Genomic DNA, 20,329 nt, shown 5'->3' on the forward strand with positions numbered 1-20,329 from the left:
AAAAGGTAGGTCGCTGACGGATCTACAACCTCACCCACTGTTGCACTTCCTCGTCCGAATGAAACTGACGTGCACGAATGTCTTTCTTCAGGTCACCAAAAATGTGGAAGTCTCAAGGGGAAAGATCGGGGCTGTATGGAGGATGTTCAAGCGTTTCCCAGCCAAATGTCTGAAGCTTATCCCTCACCAGATTGGCAGTATGGGGACGGGCGTTATCATGCAAAAGGATGATTCCGTCCGACAGCATTCCAGGGCATTTTGACTTTATGGCACGTCGCAGTTTCTGCAACGTGTCTGCATAGCACTGCGCATTGATTGTAGCTCCACGCTCTAGGAAGTCGACAAGCAGAGGGCCCTTGCAGTCGAAGAAGCAGCTCATCATGACCTTACCGGAACTCGTATGGACAGCTTTGGATTTCTTTGGTGGGGGAGAATCGACGTGTTTCCATTGTTGGGTTTGCCGTTTGCTCTCGCGTGTTCCTGCACCCTCAGCCACTAAGAAACAAACCACACCTCTCTGCTCTTCTTTGCTTTCTTCCATTTCCAATGCTGAACGACCACACTTTTCACTACGCTCACCTCCTGAGCAATGACGAAGTAACTGTGTGGACCTGTGCGTTTTCACTATGCATTTCTCCTACCCTACAGATGGCAGTATCGATACGTAACAACAGTGTTGCCAACTTTTGCGAGGAATGTGTGTTATGGTGGGTGTTTGGTTTTCATTTGACTGTCCCTCGTATAAATATGGAGAAACTAGTAGTACTCACTAGTACTAGTTTCTCCATATTTATATGCTACCGTGTCTCTTTTCCCAATTATGAATGAGTTATATTTTAAAGAGTACTTTTTTTTTATTTAGAAAAAATATAATATACAGCTCTCTATATATTTCAGGAAATTGACAATGCATAAGAAAACTATTAGACCTTTCTTGAATTTTAACCTGATCTTTTATCATTGTTTAATGTAGCAAATTTAAAATATATGAAATTATGATTCTATCTTCATGTGGAGTGGTTTTGAGTACAACATACTTCTCATGTCATGGGACCTAAGTTTGTTGTTGGCCATGTTGTATTTTGAAAGAATCCTCTCTGCTTGACCATTTGCTGGTAATACTTTGCTGAAGTTTTCCACGTCCTTGTTCGTTCCGGATCAGTAAAATTAACTTGGATAAGGCCATATTTTTGTCTGAAACAGAATACATCAACATTTCAATTGTGCACAGATTTTTTTAAAAAAAATAGCAAATCATATGTCAAAAAATTAATTTGCTAAATGCGGCAAAATATAATCTCAAGACTATAGCAGCACGTTCACAATACATTAAATACCAGTGGCATATCCTGAAAATCTGATCTTTTTTACTACCACAATTCTTACTTATTCTACATATTTATTATATATTAATTATATATAATAAAAATAACACACTAATGCAGGCATTCAAGTAAACTAAAAACAGAAGTTGGAGAACTTCAAATTTTCTGGCAATTTCTGTATATATGAAAAAAAGTTTGTTTACTGATGGTAAACCATGTAACACAGGACAATATACCTCTATTAGATACACACATCCAAGCAATCAGTGTGACTAAAATTGAATATGCTATTAAAAAGATGAAACCGAAAAATACTGTTGGATCCAGTGGGTTCCAAAACCAGCCGGGGGGGTGGGGGGTGGCAGGGGGGGCAAAGACAGTATATTTCCCTTTGTAGATAAGGTTTAGCATAATGCGGGGGCAAAAGTGGCGAAAAGCAGGGGTGGGGGCAACTGCCCCCCCCCCCCAATCACTTCCACTGGCTGGATCACATAAAACCTCAATCGACATGTCAAAGGATGTTTTTTTTTTTTAAAAACAGCCTCTTTTACTTATTTACAAATGCATTGATGCACAAAGGTGGTACAAAGTTTGCAGTTAAAGGGTGTGCAAAATAAGTATATATTAATAGTATTTACATTAACAGACAGGAATTATTAATGTTTGCAAGTATTTTTTTATGCTTCATCTTTAAGGAAGTGCATACACATGTACTCATCAACAGAATTTTGCAAATTTGTATCTCTTGCTTCTGTAAATTTATTTTAATAATACACAGTGGGAGTGAGTGACCATTGTTGTTTGCAACTTGAAAAACATGTGGTTTCACAAGAGGCATGCTTATATATTTGCAGTTCTAAATTTTCACACCAGGCTTTGAAACTTTACTAAACTAATATATAGCTTGCTCATATTTCACTCCCTGAACTTTGCCAAGTTGCTACTGAACAGAGTGAACTTACGATAAACTAGTCGTCTTTTACTTTTACATTAATAAACCTTGTGCTGTTTAAGTCTAATGATTTTATCTAACTGGCAGACAGATCAGTCCTTACACACACACTGTCGAATAACCTATGTTAAAGTCATGATGGACTGATCATTCAATGAGTTCTCGCGCATCATGCAAACCATGTATAATGATGTGTCATTCCATTTATGTTGTTGCTCCTATTCTTGAACATGGTCCTAATTTACTTATTGTTTTAGATTGTATCTAAAGATATCCATTTGGCAGTTACACGGAGAGAGTTATTCACTGTAATTGAATAGTGTAATAACAGTAACAGTGTAATAAGTTCACTTCATTCTTACATGCGCTTTTTGTTCGCTATTCACTCTAATATGTTCATGGTTCATTTTTCTGCACAATTTTTGTTTGCATTCACTCTAATAAGTTCATGGTTAATTTTTTCATGCAGATTTTTTTTCGCTGAACAAAAAGGAACAAAAGATTGAGAGAACCGATCTTTGTTTAAACAATGCAAACGAAAATTGTGCAGAAAAATTAATCGTGAATTATTGTTTTGGTGCTACTGCTTCTATATACTGACTTTATGTTATTTTTTCTACTCCAAGTTTCAGTTTGTGCGCACTTTAAATATCAGCAATGAAAACTCTGGTGAAAAACACTAAAGAATATTACATAACTTGCATAATACTGTATTTTTGATTGTATTGTGTACCATTGATTGTAATGTAGACTCCGTAACTGTCTTTATACTGCACTATAACTTTTAGATCATTGCACGCATTCCATTCATAATATTTGCAGTTGATCACCTTGAAGTAATGTTGCCAGGGTGTCATAGGTTTCCTTCATTCACCAAGGAGGGCCACATTTTTCATTAATGCAAGAGCACTTCCTTTTACCTGAATTTGGTTGAATCTGCAAAAGCTACCATCCATAGATATTGTATTTCAGTCTGTATTCATGTGATTTTGATACAAGCACACTCATTAAGAAAAATCATTCATCGTCTCTACAGTTTGTCGACAAATTTAAATCATAACTTCTCAATTCATATAAAATTAATTTCTCATTGTTGTACAAATAAATATTAAAATGATTATCTCACTTCCGATTAAAAGAAATGTTTCAAAGAAATCAAAACTGACTACATGAATATTTTTTAAAGTCTAAACTTGGTGATAAGCCAAGGTATAGCTGTCAAACAACACTTGTTGATTGGTTGATTTGATTTATTTTACTTCACTTATCTGCCACTTTTAGCTAATCACGAAGATAGGGATGAGTGATGATATGATGAAATTGATAAAGGGACAGTCACAAAGAACACCCATGTCTAGGCCAGGATTCGAACCTGGGACCCCTGGCAGACTGCTAACCACTCCACCATGGAGGTGTGCAGACAGCACTTGTTATGTTGACAGATCTTTGCTTAAGGTGGAGACCAGAATCCATAAATTCCAGATACAAGGAATGTCACTCTTTAGATGTTCCTGATTGGATGAGTAACACCTGCTGTAACAATTTTATCCATTGTTGGTACACTTCGCAACATCTTATTTGACCGACCCGAAAGAATTCTAAGTCCCGAAATCGTAAACTTAGCAACATTGCACTTCAGCTCCAGGTGAGAGTAGCCAACTTTGAGTAGGTCCTTCCACTAGACGAAAAACGCTGCGGTGATAGGTTTTCAATTTAACACTTTCCATGAACTTAGAAACTATATACCGCTATTATAATACACAATCAAACAGAAATAATAAATTGGAAAAAAAAACTTGAAGGATATTTACGATTCTGCTTGCTCGACTTGAAATTTGGGGGGTTTGAAACACTGAATAGAGTTTTTCTCCACCTGGAGGAAATTGCCATCAAGTTTGTGCAGAAAGAAGCAAATTTGTGAGAAGTTTATGCGACATTTTATTTACAATACCTTGCATAATATCGAACAGTTCTCAAAAACATATATTTCACACGACTTGTCGAGAAAATGTGCTTGAAACACAGGAAGGTGGGAGTCTTCATAAACGTCAACATGTTTTTAAGGGTATTATGTCATGAATTTAACGTAGAGCAGTTGGTTAGGCGCTGCTGACCTTATTTTTCATCAAGCGTGAAAGGTCGCGGGTTCAAATCCCACCCTCTCCTCTTTCTTTCTTCTTCTTTTTGTTTGCTGAATAGATACCGTTGATATTAGAATATTTAAAAAATGAATCCGATGCACACTTGAGGGAAGTCCCTTCTGCACATATTTCCCCTTAGAAGTTGGATATTTCCAGTATTTAAAGTTAAACTTTTCTTTTTAGTTATTGTTCATATGTTGTGTTAACACACACATCATGATTAATTCACAAATCACATATATGTATTCAGGATGCAAAATGTAATGTTATTTAAGTTATGTCGTTTGCTGCGGGACGGCGTAGGTTCGAATCCGACTCTGGTCGGAATTTATTCGGCCTACGTATAGGACGGTGGCAACCAACCATCGTGAGGAAATTGGGGAGCTTCGAATGGGTAAGCGTAATTCGGTCCCGGAAACCTACTATAACGGCTGGGGATACGTCGGGCTGACCCCCCGACTATTCCAATACTGGTTGAAGATCTCCACGCTTAGAGGTGACGAAGGAAAGCGTGGGAGGGAGACCGGCAATCGGTATGCCTAGGCCCTTCATGGACTGTTGCGCGACTGATTATTATTATTGTTTGTTCTTCACTGACACTTAAAATATTGATTATTTGATTTCGATATACTAAAAAAAGATATACAGTTATGTTAAGTAGTGATGTAGTGCAGTACTGTAACGAAGGAGAGCGTTTAATGAGTTCAGATTGCTAAGATTGGTATGTCCGTTCCTTCATAATGAATGTTGTCAATCCCTTCACCAGCATCTTACCATGCGTCTAAAACTAATAGTAAATCGCTAATTAACATAAATAAATTGTTATTGCGACGAAGGCCGATTCGATAAGAAACTACTAATAAGTATTTATATAGTGAGTGACAAACAAAAAATTCAAAACCTCATAATGATCGTTAATTCCTCACTGCTTTGTATCTAAAATGTTTGTCTTCTTTGAACAGAAAGTACGAGTATCAGATATAACAAACTTTCCCCACTAACTTTGCAATATTCGAAACCACCATTACATACTTAGCTCTACGTAACTTGATTCTGCGCATTCCACGTGGCATGTGACTTCCTCCTATCATCGAAATAACTTTCTCTTACTATTTCCTTTCCTCTCGTGAAATACAGAGACCAATGTTAACTTCTTAGCACGGTGGATACACTAAACACCCAACGATATACTCCTAAAAAAAATCCTGCCTAGGTGGAGAATCGAACCTACGACCTCCCTCTTAAGAATCAAGCACGCTACCTATTCTCCAGGTAGCTCATGTTAAAATTTGTTACCAGTTTGAAGAAACCAATTCACACATAATATCTGATCTATAACTTCATGGCAATTTTCATGAGGAAACGAATTCAGATAAAATCGAGAAACGCTGAAAGGGAAAAATGATGAACATGTCTATTGGCGTTTTGTCATATTTTGTAAATTGTGTAAAAATTCCATGTTTTGAACAAGGAATCGTTTAGTTACGAAGTATTTTGTTGTTTGTTTAAAGTAGGAACAGGAGAGCGAAAAGGAGTAATTTGAACCAGACCCCGTTTGACAAGGAACTTCAGCTTTTTTCCAAAGACTGTATGAAAAGAGAGAGGAACGTATGAAATATAAAATATGCGTGAAATTAAAACAATGGAAACCTTGAAAGATAATACTAACGAACTTCAAACTATGAAAAACATATTTTCGTGGTGGAAAACTCCAAGTCATTTTCGAAATATGAAAATATATCTTTATTATGAAGTGGAGATATGGGACGATATGATCCCTCAACAAGAAAATTTTAAGTCAGCTACCTCCAACTTTTTCAATGGTCATAATTACTAAGTTGATGAAAAATCAACTTTTATTCTGACCCTTAAAAACAATGCTAAACCTGATATCAAGACCGTTTCCCTTCAGTTAGAGCCGGAAAACACTTTCTATTTTACATTTTTTCATTTTTCGGCCTTTTTTGGCTTTTAGTTTATTTGTCAGTATTTTAACAGTTTTTGTTGAATTTTTACTTATTTTTGAGGTTTATTTTTCTCCTCCCATGTTGTTTCGTGCATTTTAAATGCATTTACTAGTAAAACTTTCATATTTAGATTTCTTGACATGGTTCTTTTAGCAAATTCACCATGAATCGAAAATACGGCAATGGAAAAGCATAATATTATTATTAACTGAAATGTTTGGCAATGGATTAAAATACTTTGTGTGAAGATCTACTTTGAGGTTCTTTTTCTGGACACTATTATCGCTTTAATCTGTAGTTTTAAAGTAAAATTAGTCACAATATTAGATGCAATTACACTCTGGTATACGCGAAGCAGAACTGTATTTTCGGATGCTGGCCGACTACAGTATCATTGAAGGCCAACTCTAAAAGGAGTTGATTTGGTGTTTGAAGTCAATTTTATGCATAGTAAGGCTAATCGGGACTGGACCTACAGTTTAAAGCGGCTTTGGACGAGAATGCTTATCTACGTTTCTTGGATATTTCCGTTGATATTTATGCGATTTATGCCCAGCATTTCCGGATGCAGAAAGTTGACATGTAAGTTCTTAATATGTGTTAACTTATAACAGCTGAATGAAAGGAAAAGTATTTCCTAAAATCCTGCCAATCACTGAAAGATTAAAAACATTAGTAGAAGCATTACTTGAGGCATGCACAGTGGCGACGAGTATGGAATGTGGAGGGGCAGATGACCCAGCACTATGCTAAACATTATTTACCAAGTGAAAGAAACTGTCCTTGCCCCCCTCCCCCCCACCTTGCCCCATCAGTTTTGAAACCCAATCGCCGCCACTGAACATGCATCGCATAAATATTTACAGTAATATCATATAATATTATATTACGTTATTAGAACACTTCGTACTCGGTAAATAAAAAGGAAAAAAATAATAAGGAAAGAGTGGGATTTGAACCTACGATGTTTCGATCTTGCCGAAAACAGTAAAAACGAAAGTGCTGTCATCTAACCAACTACTCCAGGAGTTTGCTAACAGAGAGCTCAGTAAAACATTAATCTCAGTTGAAACAACATTGTGCCGGAGTTTCGAACCATTTTTCGCCAAGAACCAAGGAAAAGACACACTTTGCAGAATCGTTTGGTGTTGTGCAAGGTATCTTTACTAAACATTTCGCATATAATCATCATAAATTTGCGTTCTTGCATTCAAATCTGACCGCAATTCTTTCCAGGTGGATGAGAACCTGTTCAGTGTTTCACAATGCACATACATTTTCCTATTTTCAAATTCAGAACGAAGAATCTTGAAATATTTTCAACATTCGTATTTCTACTTAACATTTTTTTTGTCTACTGATATATTTTATTACTGCTTTAGGGTATCTTTACTTTATGGAATGTGAAAGAATGAAAATAATATCACGAGCGTTTTCATTCAGGAAGAAGAAATGTTGCAAAGTTGGCTACTCTTAGTTGGCTCTGAAGCGCTATGCTGCCAAATTTACGAATTCCGGACTTTGAAATTTTTCAGGGCGGTCAAATAACATGTTGCGAAGTGTACTTCAGAATAGAACAAATTTCCCTGACTTTTTCAAGACTTCTTCAGAAAAAAATAAATATCATGGTTTTTCCAGACTGGTAGACACCATGATATGCTTTTATGGTGCAGAGTGAGTGTTCCCCAAAGTAATCATTAAGCTACAGATGTATTTCTTTGCATAACTTACGTGTATCCCTCATTCCACTCAAAGTTATCAATAAAAGCCCATGGCATATATGCTTTCACAGGACATTTGTCTATCGTAATTGCTTTCAGCACTTCATTCATGTATCCCTAAAAGAAATAAATTAATTATATTCACACAATGAAATTATTAATTAGTACATAAAAATGAAGAAACATTATTTACCGCTGGAATTGAACATATGGATTACAAATGTAATTCAGTCCAATTCATTCTATTATTATTTATTTATTTATTTACATAGCCCACTTGAAAGTCATTTGCCGAGATAGTTTACATCTGTAATTCATGATACATTTACAACCACATAAGTTGCATAAGCATTTTTAACATATTCTTCAATCACTGTTTCCAGCTGTGATGATTGGTGCACAAACATTTTGTAATTTATCAAATCCATGAACGTTGGATGCTAATTTGAGTAGATAGAAGAAACGTGAATTAGTGTTACCACGCATCTGCTATACTGAAATGGTGCCATACTCGACCCTAGCTAATAGAGACGTTCTGGGTTTGTTACCTAGTGGATGGACATGGCACAGTCGTTCGGATTCCACTTTAATCTGTAGGTCCAGTCCTGATTAGCCTTTCTGTGCATAAACTGGACTTAAAACAACATATCAAACAAGCAAACAAACTCAACCCTAGCAAGCACCCCTAGTAACACACATTTGAAATGCAAATTAAATGTAAGAAAGAAACTTATATTTTCGTAGTAAACTGTCTGCCATGTGTAAATTTGATGAAGTGTCCTTTTTGCAGCATATTTTAATTTCTGAATTTGGATGATTTACAAAACTTAAATTACCCAGCCACCCTCTTCTCCTCAGGTTGAAATCCAGTCCTGATCAGGGAACGCACCATAATACAAATTTATAAGAAGAGGCATTTTTTCTGTTTCATAAGTCCCGTCTTGAATTTTAAGTTTGGCAGTAGTATCAAGCCCATATGGAAGAGTTGAAGGCATGCCAATGGACTTAGCCACCATTTTCTTCGCTAGGAGATAGTAGTGTGCAAACATTGCATTTTCAGGTGAACAGGAAGCTCTTTATGCCCTGCATTTTGCTATTTTACCCGATCAGGCACTTACCTAGAAGTAAATTGGGGGGCAGGGGAGTACTTAAAACTACTACTACTACTACTACTACAGGGTGGCTACTCGCCGGGAATTATACGTGAATTATTGGCTCCGGGAATTATACTTGAATTTTTCTCCGTAGACGTGAAAAATTACATTTTTTATTACCGCCCACAACTTCACATTTTATGCAAATAAAAATACTTTCATAAAATTTTCTTGCTCGCTTCACTTGCAATTCCTATTTTTCTTAGTCTTCCGAACCACTGTGCCATGTGCCTCCACCGGGTATCGAACCCGGCACCCTTTCATCACAAGGCGACAATGTTACCACTACACCCTCAGGGGCCACGAAAGTTGTAAAAAAGAAAATGCTTTGGCATCCCATGAAATTAGTTGCGCCCTATTAAATCAATATTGATTTCAGCCTGCAAAAAATTGGATCAGTGGAAATTGGTCAAAAGTTTCACAAGAAGTGAAGTGAAATAAAGCAAATCAATAATAATAATAATAGTAATGTTATAATAATAACATTATTATTAACACTATTATTATTAGTTTATTCTGGTACTTACCCCCCTCCCCCCACAGAAATTCGTGGTTGCACCTCTGATTGTAAATAGAAGCTCAGCCCCTTAAATTAAATATTTTAATTATATTACGTATATCGTTTAATGAATTATAATTTTTGGATGTTGGAATCACATAGACCCTTTATATTATTAACATATTTGTGTGTGGATGTTGAGAGGCGGTAATATATGTAAGGTTCAAATAGAAAAAAAAATTCTGCTTGAATTTTTGGAAAGTTTTCCTTGAAAACTGGGAATTATACTTGATGGTCCTAGAGTAGCCACCCTGTACTACTGAGACACTTGGTCCGAACCTAGTGTCTCAATAATAGTAGTAGTAGTAGTAGTAATGTTTAAATTTATATAATTTATTAATATTACATGAATAGATAAAAAGACTGAAAAAGAATAGAGATAGAATCGACGTATTCATTATCTAGTTTATCTGTAGTTAAGATCGGCATAATTGTTATACAAACAAGTGCCCTGACAAGGAAATTAATGTCAAATAGATGAATAATTAAATATATATTGAATAAAAAAGAGGATCTTAGATCCAGTTGGCAAAAAGTAAAGTTCCTGATTAATATTTTATGCATGTTATCATAAATAGTAATGTGCAGGCATAAATCTTTGGTACTGCCGTTCAAAGCCCAATCATCCCAATATTATCCTTGTCTTCCAATAAGTTCAGAGGAAACTGTAACCATCGATTATACAATAAATGCTAAACAAGTATATTTTCATTATATAATTTTTGTACTAGGTAAGTCTTTCGGGGGGGTCCAGACCCCCTGGACTTCCCCCCATCCTGCCCATAAATACATCCTTACACTCGACCTCACTCGTGACTTTTTCTGTGTATGTTAAAGATTGTGTTTATGTGCCAAATTTATCAAGAGATTTATCAGAGCTTGAACAAAGAATCGTGGATTCAGTTGCTACTATTGACATTGATATTTTGGAACATGTGTGGCAGGAGCTAGATTACAAGACTGATGTCTGTCAAGTCACCAACAGAAGACACATGTATTTGTACGAGGGCCACTATTTATATTTTGAGCCTTGGCAACACTGATTGAAGTTAGGCGCGATTTGACGTTTGCACGGAATCGTCTGGCATTATTGACCATAACGTACTTCAAATGTTTTGTCAATAGCTTGATTTGTGTTGATTAGGTTGCCTTGGAGATTGCACGACAACAATAAAATGGAATTAACTCGTGAACATTTTCGTGTGATGATTTTTTACGATTTTCGACGTGGATTATCAAGACAAGAGTGCATCGATCAACTTACTTCCACATTTGGCGATGAAGCCCCATCCTTTGCCACTGTGAAATGCTGGTATAACGAATTTAATCGTGGCCGCCATTCGCTCACCGACGAGATTCGCGAAGGTCGTCCAAAATCAGTTGTTGTTCAAGAAAACATTAATGCTGTGCAAAACCTAATACTGTAAGATCGTCATATGACATACTGTGAGATTGAGGCAACCATAGGCATTAGTTCCACCAGCATATATAAAATATTACAAAATCATTTAGCTGTGAGAAAGGTATGTTCTCGTTGGATCCCACACAATTTGACAAAAACTCAAAAAGACGCTCACGTCAATTGGTGCAAACAAATGCTCAATAAATACAATCGTGGTGCTTCAAAAGACGTATATAAGATTGTAACAGGTGACGAATCATGGATATATGCATATGAGCCGGAACGTAAATAGCAGTCGACTGTATGGGTGTTTCAAGATGAACCCAATCCAACAAAAGTTGTTCGCGCTCGAAGCACATCGAAACAAATGGTCGCCTGTTTTTTCAGGAAAACTGGTCATGTGGCAACTGTGCCTTTAGAGGAACGTAGAACGGTCAACTCTGAATGGTACACAACAATTTGTTTGCCAGAGGTCTTCGGTCAAATACGGAAAACAAACAAACGTCGTCGGATCATTCTTCATCAAGACAATGCCAGCTGTCACACATCTCGTATAACAACCGACTTTATGAACAGTCAAAAAATCTAATTGATGGGTCATCCGCTGTACAGTCCTGATTTGGCACCCAATGACTTCTTCTTGTTCCCGAATGTCAAGAATAAATTGCATGGACAACGATTTTCGTCGGCGGAAAACGCCGTTGATGCGTTCAAAAACCATATTATGGAGGTGTCTCAAGAAGATTGGAAAAACTGCTTTGACAAATGGTTCGAACGAATGCAAAAGTGTATTGACCATAAAGGAGAATACTTCGAAAAACAATAAAGCAGTTTTCAATGCCAAATTCCTGTTTTTTTCATTGTTAGGCTCAAAATATAAATAGTGACCCTCGTAAGGTAGGTTTGATATTGACTTTCACTAATATGCTCCTATTGCCATGGAAGAGTTGGTCTCTGAACTACCACATTCCAAAATCCCAGAGGTGCTTATGGAACACCCTGTACATTTGGAACTCTACGTAGTATTGTTAAAATGTAATTTTGGAAGGTACAAACAAAATGATCAACTTTACTTATAAACAGGCATTGAATGAAGTTTGAATATATAATCATGATAATGACTATTGAATACATATTACATATCATTTTTGTTGTAAGCAAATATTGCATACCTGATAAAACCTTACTCTCTGCATGTCATCTAATGTTCCATTGTCCGGAATACCATTTTCAGTTATATAAACAGGGTAGTCACCATAATTCTCTTTTATCCAGTTCAGTATTTTCCTCATGCCAAATGGAGTCATCTAAAACAATATGCACAAAACATGCATTTTAGTTAGACATGAAGATATGAACAGCAATTAGCGAACATATATTTGGTGCATACAATCCAAAAGTTCGATATAGTGCTAAAGACTGGCATTGTAATAAGTATCTCAGTTAGCCAGAATGTCAAGGCTTTAGGTTTATTTTCTGGTTCAACCAACAGTTTTACAACTTGTCATCATTAATAAATGGTAATCTTATTGTCAAAGTTGTGATAGAATCTAATTAGTGGCGTAGTGTTATAGTATGCCCATATGCTTGGCGTTCCCTGATTTAAAATTTCAAAAATGCGTAAATGCTGTAAATACAGGGTGTCCCACGAACGGCGCAACTGGAAATTAAGAGTGTACTTTGTAACCGAAACCTGTACATACATGCAGTGTTGCCAAATGTAAGTGAAAGTGTAAATTTATTTTTCCACAAAGCATGGAAAATTGCATGTCAAACATTCGTACGGAAATTTGGATGTCAATTTCCACCTTGGGTAGGTGGACTATTTCGCCATCTATAGTTCAGAGAAGAAAACCGATCGTTTTCGCATATAGCCAATCCTGAAATGCCTCGTAAAGACGTACCGGTCCAAATGGGTGTTTTAAAAAAAATATGAGGTACAGTGGCAACACTGTTGATGTTTGAAGGCAACAAAAGGTGTGTTTAGTGATGGTCTATGACATGGAAATACTGGAAACAGGAAAAAAAGAAAATGAAAATTATGGTGAAAAAAGTGTTACTTACCTACTCCTGGCAACCATGCAATGTGATAAGAGCGCCCACCGAACGAGAACGAAAGAATCAGTTAGTTGTGTACTCAGAACTGTTTGAGCAGTGCATTTCGCATTGTTCGTAGGGGAAGATTAGAATTGTTCTGTGAAATGAAGTAGTCTTTGGAAGAGAGGGTGTTCATTGTGGAACATTATTTTTGTTCAAAATTGTACGCTAGTGTAAAAACTGTGTTTTGCGAGAAATATCAGAATAACAGTGTTCCAGAAAATTCGACGATATATAGACTTGTTTCCAGATTTCGTGAAACAGGATCAGTTAAAAAAAAAAAAACCTACCACAGACAACCACCAGTTTTGACACAAGGTGTGCTGCAGGATGTGGAGCAGAGAATATCACAATCTCCCAGGAAATCTGTTCATAAACTTGCTGGACAGTCAGGTGTATCAAAAACAACAACTCACCGAGCGTTAAAACAATTGCATCTACGTGCAAAGGTACAGGCTGTGCAAGAACTGAAGGAAGCAGACAAAGGTGCACGTGTAAGATACTGCCAGTGGTTTAGAAATTTTATTAGAGACAATGGTGTGAATATTTTGGATAAGGTTTTTTTCACGGATGAAGCATGGTTCCACTTAAATGGATATGTCAACAGTCAAAATTCTCGACACTGGTCAAGTAACAATCCCCATTTGTTACATGAACAATCACTTCATCCACAAAAGATCGGTGTGTGGTGCACGATTTCGATGAGAAAAATAATCGGTCCATTCTTTTTCAACACAATAGTTGACGGAATAGTTTATCGTGACCTTATCACACAGTTTATTTCTCTGTTGGAACGTGACGAATGTCATTGTTGGTTTCAACAAGACTCCGCAACATGTCACACGTCTAATGAAACTTTAGACATGTTGGCAGAGTTTTTTGGTGCTCACATCATAAGCAAAAACTTATGGCCCAGTCGCTCCCCGAATCTGACTTCTCCAGATTTTTTTCTGTGGGGTTATTTGAAACAAACAGTTTACATTAATAACCCAAGAACACTTGATGATCTAAAAATAAACATTTGCACAGCCATTAACAATATAAACCAATCAACCTTGCATAAAGTTGCTTCCAACATGATAAAACGTGTTGATGAATGCCTCAGGGAAAATGGTTGTCATTTTCAACATCTTTTGTAAAGCTACACTGCTTGTTACGTGCATTGCATGGTTGCCAGGAGTAGGTAAGTAACACTTTTTTCACCATAATTTTCATTTTCTTTTTTTCCTGTTTCCAGTATTTCCATGTCATAGACCATCACTAAACACACCTTTTGTTGCCTTCAAACATCAACAGTGTTGCCACTGTACCTCATTTTTTTAAAAAAACACCCATTTGGACCGGTACGCCTTTACGAGGCATTTCAGGATTGGCTATACGCTAAAACGATCGGTTTTCTTCTCTGAACTATAGATGGCAAAATAATCCACCTACCCAAGGTGGAAATTGACGTCCAAATTTCCGTACAAATGTTTGACATGCAATTTTCCATGCTTTGTGGAAAAATAAATTTACACTTTCACTTACATTTGGCAACACTGCATGAACAACACTGCACCCCATTTGTTGTTTCTATGTTTAAAAATATCTACTTGGACAGGGCTAACATTTGGTGTATGACTTATGTATGTACAGGTTTCGGTTACAAAGTAACGCCACTCTTAATTCCCAGTTGCGCCGTTCGTGGGACACCCTGTATAAAGTAAATCTTAACAAATTTCATATATGTTTGACCTTCATGGCATTATAATAGCTATTTTTTGCGATCCGCTTGCAACGCTCCACTAACAACACTCATTCTAGCACTTTTTTTCAATACCTTTCCTGCCTGGATGCCGGGCAGGTTCGGCGTAAAGAGCTCTATATTCCTTGCTCTCTATCTGGAGGGAAAGCTTGGATCTCTAAGCACGTGCGCAATGCTCTCTCGTACGCCAGCGTATGGAGCAGAGAGCTACGTGATTGGTTCTAGAGTTCATGTGACCCTTCCTGCATTCTGAAGCAGATGACAGCGGTAGAATTCCTACCCAGTTCTTTGCGCTTGTTCCACTCGTGCTATGTGATGCTACAACCTGTATGCAATATTGACTGACATAACTTTACCAAACTCAAATATACCATTTCTTAATGACCACTGCATTGTATAATTTATCGCACAAACAGCGATGTGCATTAAAAACTAAAAGATCAACACAATTTTTGTCAAATAAGTTGGTGAAGTCCTTGTGGTAGAAGTTCAGCCTGTGGCTGCTCTACCACTTAACCTGCAAAATTATCCCTTTTTAATTATTTTTTCTTTCGTTAGTATCTACTGCTTCATATTGGGTCAATGGAAATGTTTAGCATTCATTTGAAAACTCTTTAACATCGAATGATCTGTGGACAAAATCATTTTAAAATGAAATGACACCCAGCTCCGTGTCAGAGTGTTTTGCACAGCGCGCCAAGACGACAGAGGTCCCTAGTTTGAATCCCAGCATTAGCACGGGTATTCTTTATGAGTGTCTCTTCATCAACTTCATAAATATCATCACTCACATTCATATTCGTGATTAACCAAAAGTGGTAGAAAAGTGAAGTAAAATAAACCAAATCAATCAGTAGTTGGATCATCTACAACAATGACTTCTACTGTTGTTCAGAGGCGCTTGTGATTCAGGTAGGTTTTCTGATGACTTGCGTCATCCGAAATGTATAAATCACCAGAGTTCAAAACATTTGTTGCTCAGTGAGATCTCATTTTCTAGCTAAAACATGCATGGATGATGTTTTATTGAAAACCCAACTGACTTCAGGCAAATAAACAATACCTGTGGCCAGGGCCGGATTAAGACAAAATTGGGCCTGATGCTTGAAATCTTCGGTGAACAATAATTAAACACAACGACATTATAGTTATGTCACAACACAAAGAATAATAGTAACTGTATAATAAGTAACGCTGTGTCTAGGCATCCGAAATTGGGGCTCCAAATTTCATTCTAAGATTTATTTTCAGGTTAATATAGCAAAAGAAAACTGTTCAGCTTTTTGGAAGAATTCTTGTCTGTTTTCATCTGGGCCTATTTCAGGAATGGGCCTAATGCTGCAGCATCAATAGCACCCAAATTAATCCGACCCTTCCTTCGGACTTGGCGTTCCCACCCAAAATGCCCATGCTATGCCACTGCCTAATATACAGGGTTATTCAAAAAGAATGGTACAAAAGTTAAGTTAATTTATTTTTAAGTGAAAAGATATCCAAAAGCAATTCTGGTGGTTGGGCAATTACAAATGTTGGATATGAGCACCCTGAGTAACACGGCAGATGTCAAAACGATAATTCTATCCACTGTCTCCCTCGACATTCTGGGAATTTTTCTACTGCACAGACATCCAGTTGATTCAAACTTCTGCACCCATCGTGTAATGCAGTGTCTATTGGTGTTTGTTTCTTGAATTCGCACAAAAGTGTCTGAACTGTAACAACTGCCCTGTTCCATTACGCAATATGCTTGTTCTACCTTTGTTGATACCATTTTAGCTATCAACAACAAGTAGCACCTCTAGCAGATTTTATGTCAACTACAACCACAGGCAATAAATTTACAACCTTCCATTCTTCTTTCCCACCAGAATTGCTTTTGTATCTGTCTTCACTTAAAAATAAATTAACCTTACTTTTGTACCATTCTTTTTTAATAACGCTGTATAATTGCATAGAAAATAGTTATTATATTTCACAAAGAGAATAATCATTTCCTCATGATAATTTTCTATAATACCTGCTAGAGTAGTTTGTAATTCCTATCTGAATATTAGTGACAATGACTCTTCACTTTCTTCGAATATGATATGAGATTATTCATGCACAGAGTGCTATAATGCCAGGCATCCTGGGTTTGAATCCAAACCTGGACATGGGTGTTCTTTGTGAATGCCCCTTTCATCAATTTAATCATATCTGTACAATCAGTCATCTTCACGATTAGCTAAAAGTGCCAGAAAAATGAATTAAAATAAACCAAATCAATCAGTCAATAAATTTATTTGTGATATTCGCATGATTCAAATCTATACTAATGTTCAATTTCTAATAATTTGAATTTATAATGTGAATTAAACGTAAATAAATAAACTGATATTATGCTGTAGTTGCATGTCTATGTCTTGGTGGATAATTATATAAGACATAGTGGTAGCGTCACATTTGCATTCACATATCAACATATTCTTTCCTAAAAATATTAATACAAAAGTGGAAGCTTACATTATTTTCCTCTTAGCCATGAATATCAAGATTGTTTCACCAAATGAATTTGACATATGTGTGGAACATCCATGAATGAGAGACTCGACTATTATAGTTGTGATGGTGATCTGTGACAATTTTTCTTTATGTAGAAACTTTGAATTTTCACTAACTTGCATACACACTTCACTTCTTTACTACATACTGGGTGGTGAAAATTCGAACTTTTTTTTTCATCAGCATTTGCATCCCCATGGGTCCCATAGCCTCTATATAGGGTGACCATAATATTTCGACCCAAAAAGGAACACCCAAGGAGATCAATCCCCCCCCCCCCCGGCTTCCTGAAAATTGGTTAGGCCTAATGATAAAATTATTGTTATTATTAATGTATTAATATTTATTAAAGGATGGATCACATAAATGATACGTCATAAACAATAAATGAAATATGGTCTCCTGCTGTCAAAAGGAATTAATTATTATAATCTTGGTTTGACTTACATAGCGTTTCTCGTCCTTTCTGATCAAACTTTAATGTTAGTCCTATGCTGAAATTGAGTAGTGCCGGAATTTTTTAGAAAAAGTACCAATCGTCTTGAGAGCAGTTTTATTCTTCACCAACCATTTATAAATCTCCCAGAAAACCTTACCCTACATACCAGACACTCTAGATTTTTCTTTTGAGTTTGTGTCAAGATGCAGGAACTATAAATTATTGTTGCAATTCCGTAAAGAAACTGCATGCTCATTCACCGCTCTACGTAATAACGGAACACATGCAAAACAATACAATATCTTTTTTAGCATGAAATGTCTCTCAAAATTATGCTTGGTTTCCAAGATAACTCCTAGATTTTTATAAAATAAGACAAATAGTGACTTTTTAATAATATGGACGGATCAACGGGGATGGGACATGCCTCTCAAATGGGACTGTCCCAGTCAAAACGGGACATATGGTCATCCTACACCTAGACCAAGTTTCAGCGCAATCTGTTGCTTCGAACGGGCTCCCGACGACTCTGAGTAGGGCAAATTTGATTGTAGCCACCTAGTACGTCTTGGTTGCATTAAATGTAGTTACCTGTAGACACACACAACATGGCCTACACTTAAGGAAACACTTTTATAACTTCTCTTTCATTTTTAATGAATTAACTCATTCAAAACATACCAACCTTTCTCCCAGGAATTTTAGTTGCTGGCCAACTTGGCTCACTACTCAACTTCACAGCAACATCATTATAATAAGATACAGTAGGATTATTTGAATCTGGTTGAGCTAATCGAGTGTCATAATGATTAACTCCAAAATAATCTGCAGTTCCTGGAAATAAACAAAAGAATTAATAATGAAGAGATTCTCAAACGATTATAAAATGCATGTCTGTAAAGAAATTGAAATCTCCTTAATCCTTTAATTTCACAAATATTTGCACCACTTACCTTTAATGAATCTGCGCCACCTTGCAGTGAAGGCCGGAAGTCTTGATTCCTTCAATCCTTCTCTCTTGCTGCGTGCATCAATGACACTTCTCATGACAGGTGGGTAGCCACCAATGTATATTGGATGTGTAAACCAACCAACCTAAAAGAACACATGTCCAAGTCACAATGTATTTTATCCAGTGTTCAAAGGGACCTATACCTTACCTGTTTCATTGTTCTCAATTTTCTGCCCAAGCAAATAAATATATCCCACCTAACAATTTTCACTTTCAACAGTATTTTTTTTTATCAAAGCAAATATTTAGTTTTATCTTTACATAACATCATTGGTATTCTGAGCACTTGTCCTGGTACACTGCAACAATTCTTATTTATTGTATATATTTATTATATATTAATTAGATATAGTAGAAATAAAACAAATCCAGGCATTCAAGTAAAACAAAAACAGAAGTCCGACAACTTCACATTTTCCTAAAATTTCTATATATATGAAGAAAGTTGGTTTACCAGTGGCAAATACGATAACTTGCATAACATTTTATAAGGTTATTAAAAATATGTTGCTCTCATAATTAAAATATGTATAAAATATTATTACACCATTTTTCATCTGAACAAAATAGAGGAAAATAAATTAAAATTGTTTTAATATAAAATTTTGTCCCATGAAAGTTATGGAAGGGATTCATTTCAGCAGTACTTTATCTAATAATACATTAGTAAAAAGAGCAATTAAAATTCATATTGCTAAATTAAATATATATATATTGTTTCAGAGGTAAAAATAATTAAAATTATACATGTGAATAACGATTTATATTGCCCTAGGAAATATATATATATATATTCCTATCTCAGAAAAATATATTTGCCACCTAGCATGCTGTATTTAAGTAGCTAGGTGTGGGGGCTTGTTGAAATAATACCGGGTGTTCCGTTCAAATCTCCCTAATTTCAATTAGTCGTAGAAAAGAAAGTATGAATGATAGAGCAATGAAAATTTCAGAGAATTGAAGAAAAACTCATAAATTTTATTTTCCACACACTAATACACCTCCACATGTGCCCCATTGGTAGCACCACGAGCGTATATTCTAGTCTAGCTAGGCTGTCTGCGAAGCCTCAAGTCTAGAGAATAAAATACAGGAGGAAAATCGATGAGAAATTATAAATAGAATTATTCATATCAGTGAGATGATGATGGTGATTCTGCAGTTGGCAACCTGATTTATTGTGAGTTGGTAACCTGATTTCCTATGAGTTGGCAACCTGATTTCCTGTCAGTTGGTAACCTGATTTCTTATGAGTTGGCAACCTGATTTCTTATG

At 36.2% G+C, this 20,329-nt stretch overlaps 1 protein-coding gene across 1 annotated transcript in view; it reads right to left on the minus strand.

Moving 5' to 3' along the window:
- Positions 1-915: 915 nt before the first annotated feature.
- The window catches only part of LOC145990137 (cytosolic beta-glucosidase-like), a 64,950-nt gene continuing 45,536 nt past the window's right edge, over positions 916-20,329 (minus strand). The window contains exons 7-11 of the mRNA XM_083125800.1: positions 18,996-19,137; positions 18,728-18,876; positions 12,394-12,528; positions 8,117-8,223; positions 916-1,194 (exon numbers count right to left, since the gene is read on the minus strand). Coding sequence (XP_082981926.1) covers positions 1,041-1,194; positions 8,117-8,223; positions 12,394-12,528; positions 18,728-18,876; positions 18,996-19,137 — 687 coding nt within the window. The 3' untranslated portion in view covers positions 916-1,040. The remainder of the gene's footprint in view (positions 1,195-8,116; positions 8,224-12,393; positions 12,529-18,727; positions 18,877-18,995; positions 19,138-20,329) is intronic.

Source organism: Lepisma saccharinum, chromosome 7, assembly GCF_977018435.1.
Source record: "Lepisma saccharinum chromosome 7, izLepSacc3.1, whole genome shotgun sequence".
Taxonomy (NCBI): domain Eukaryota; kingdom Metazoa; phylum Arthropoda; class Insecta; order Zygentoma; family Lepismatidae; genus Lepisma; species Lepisma saccharinum.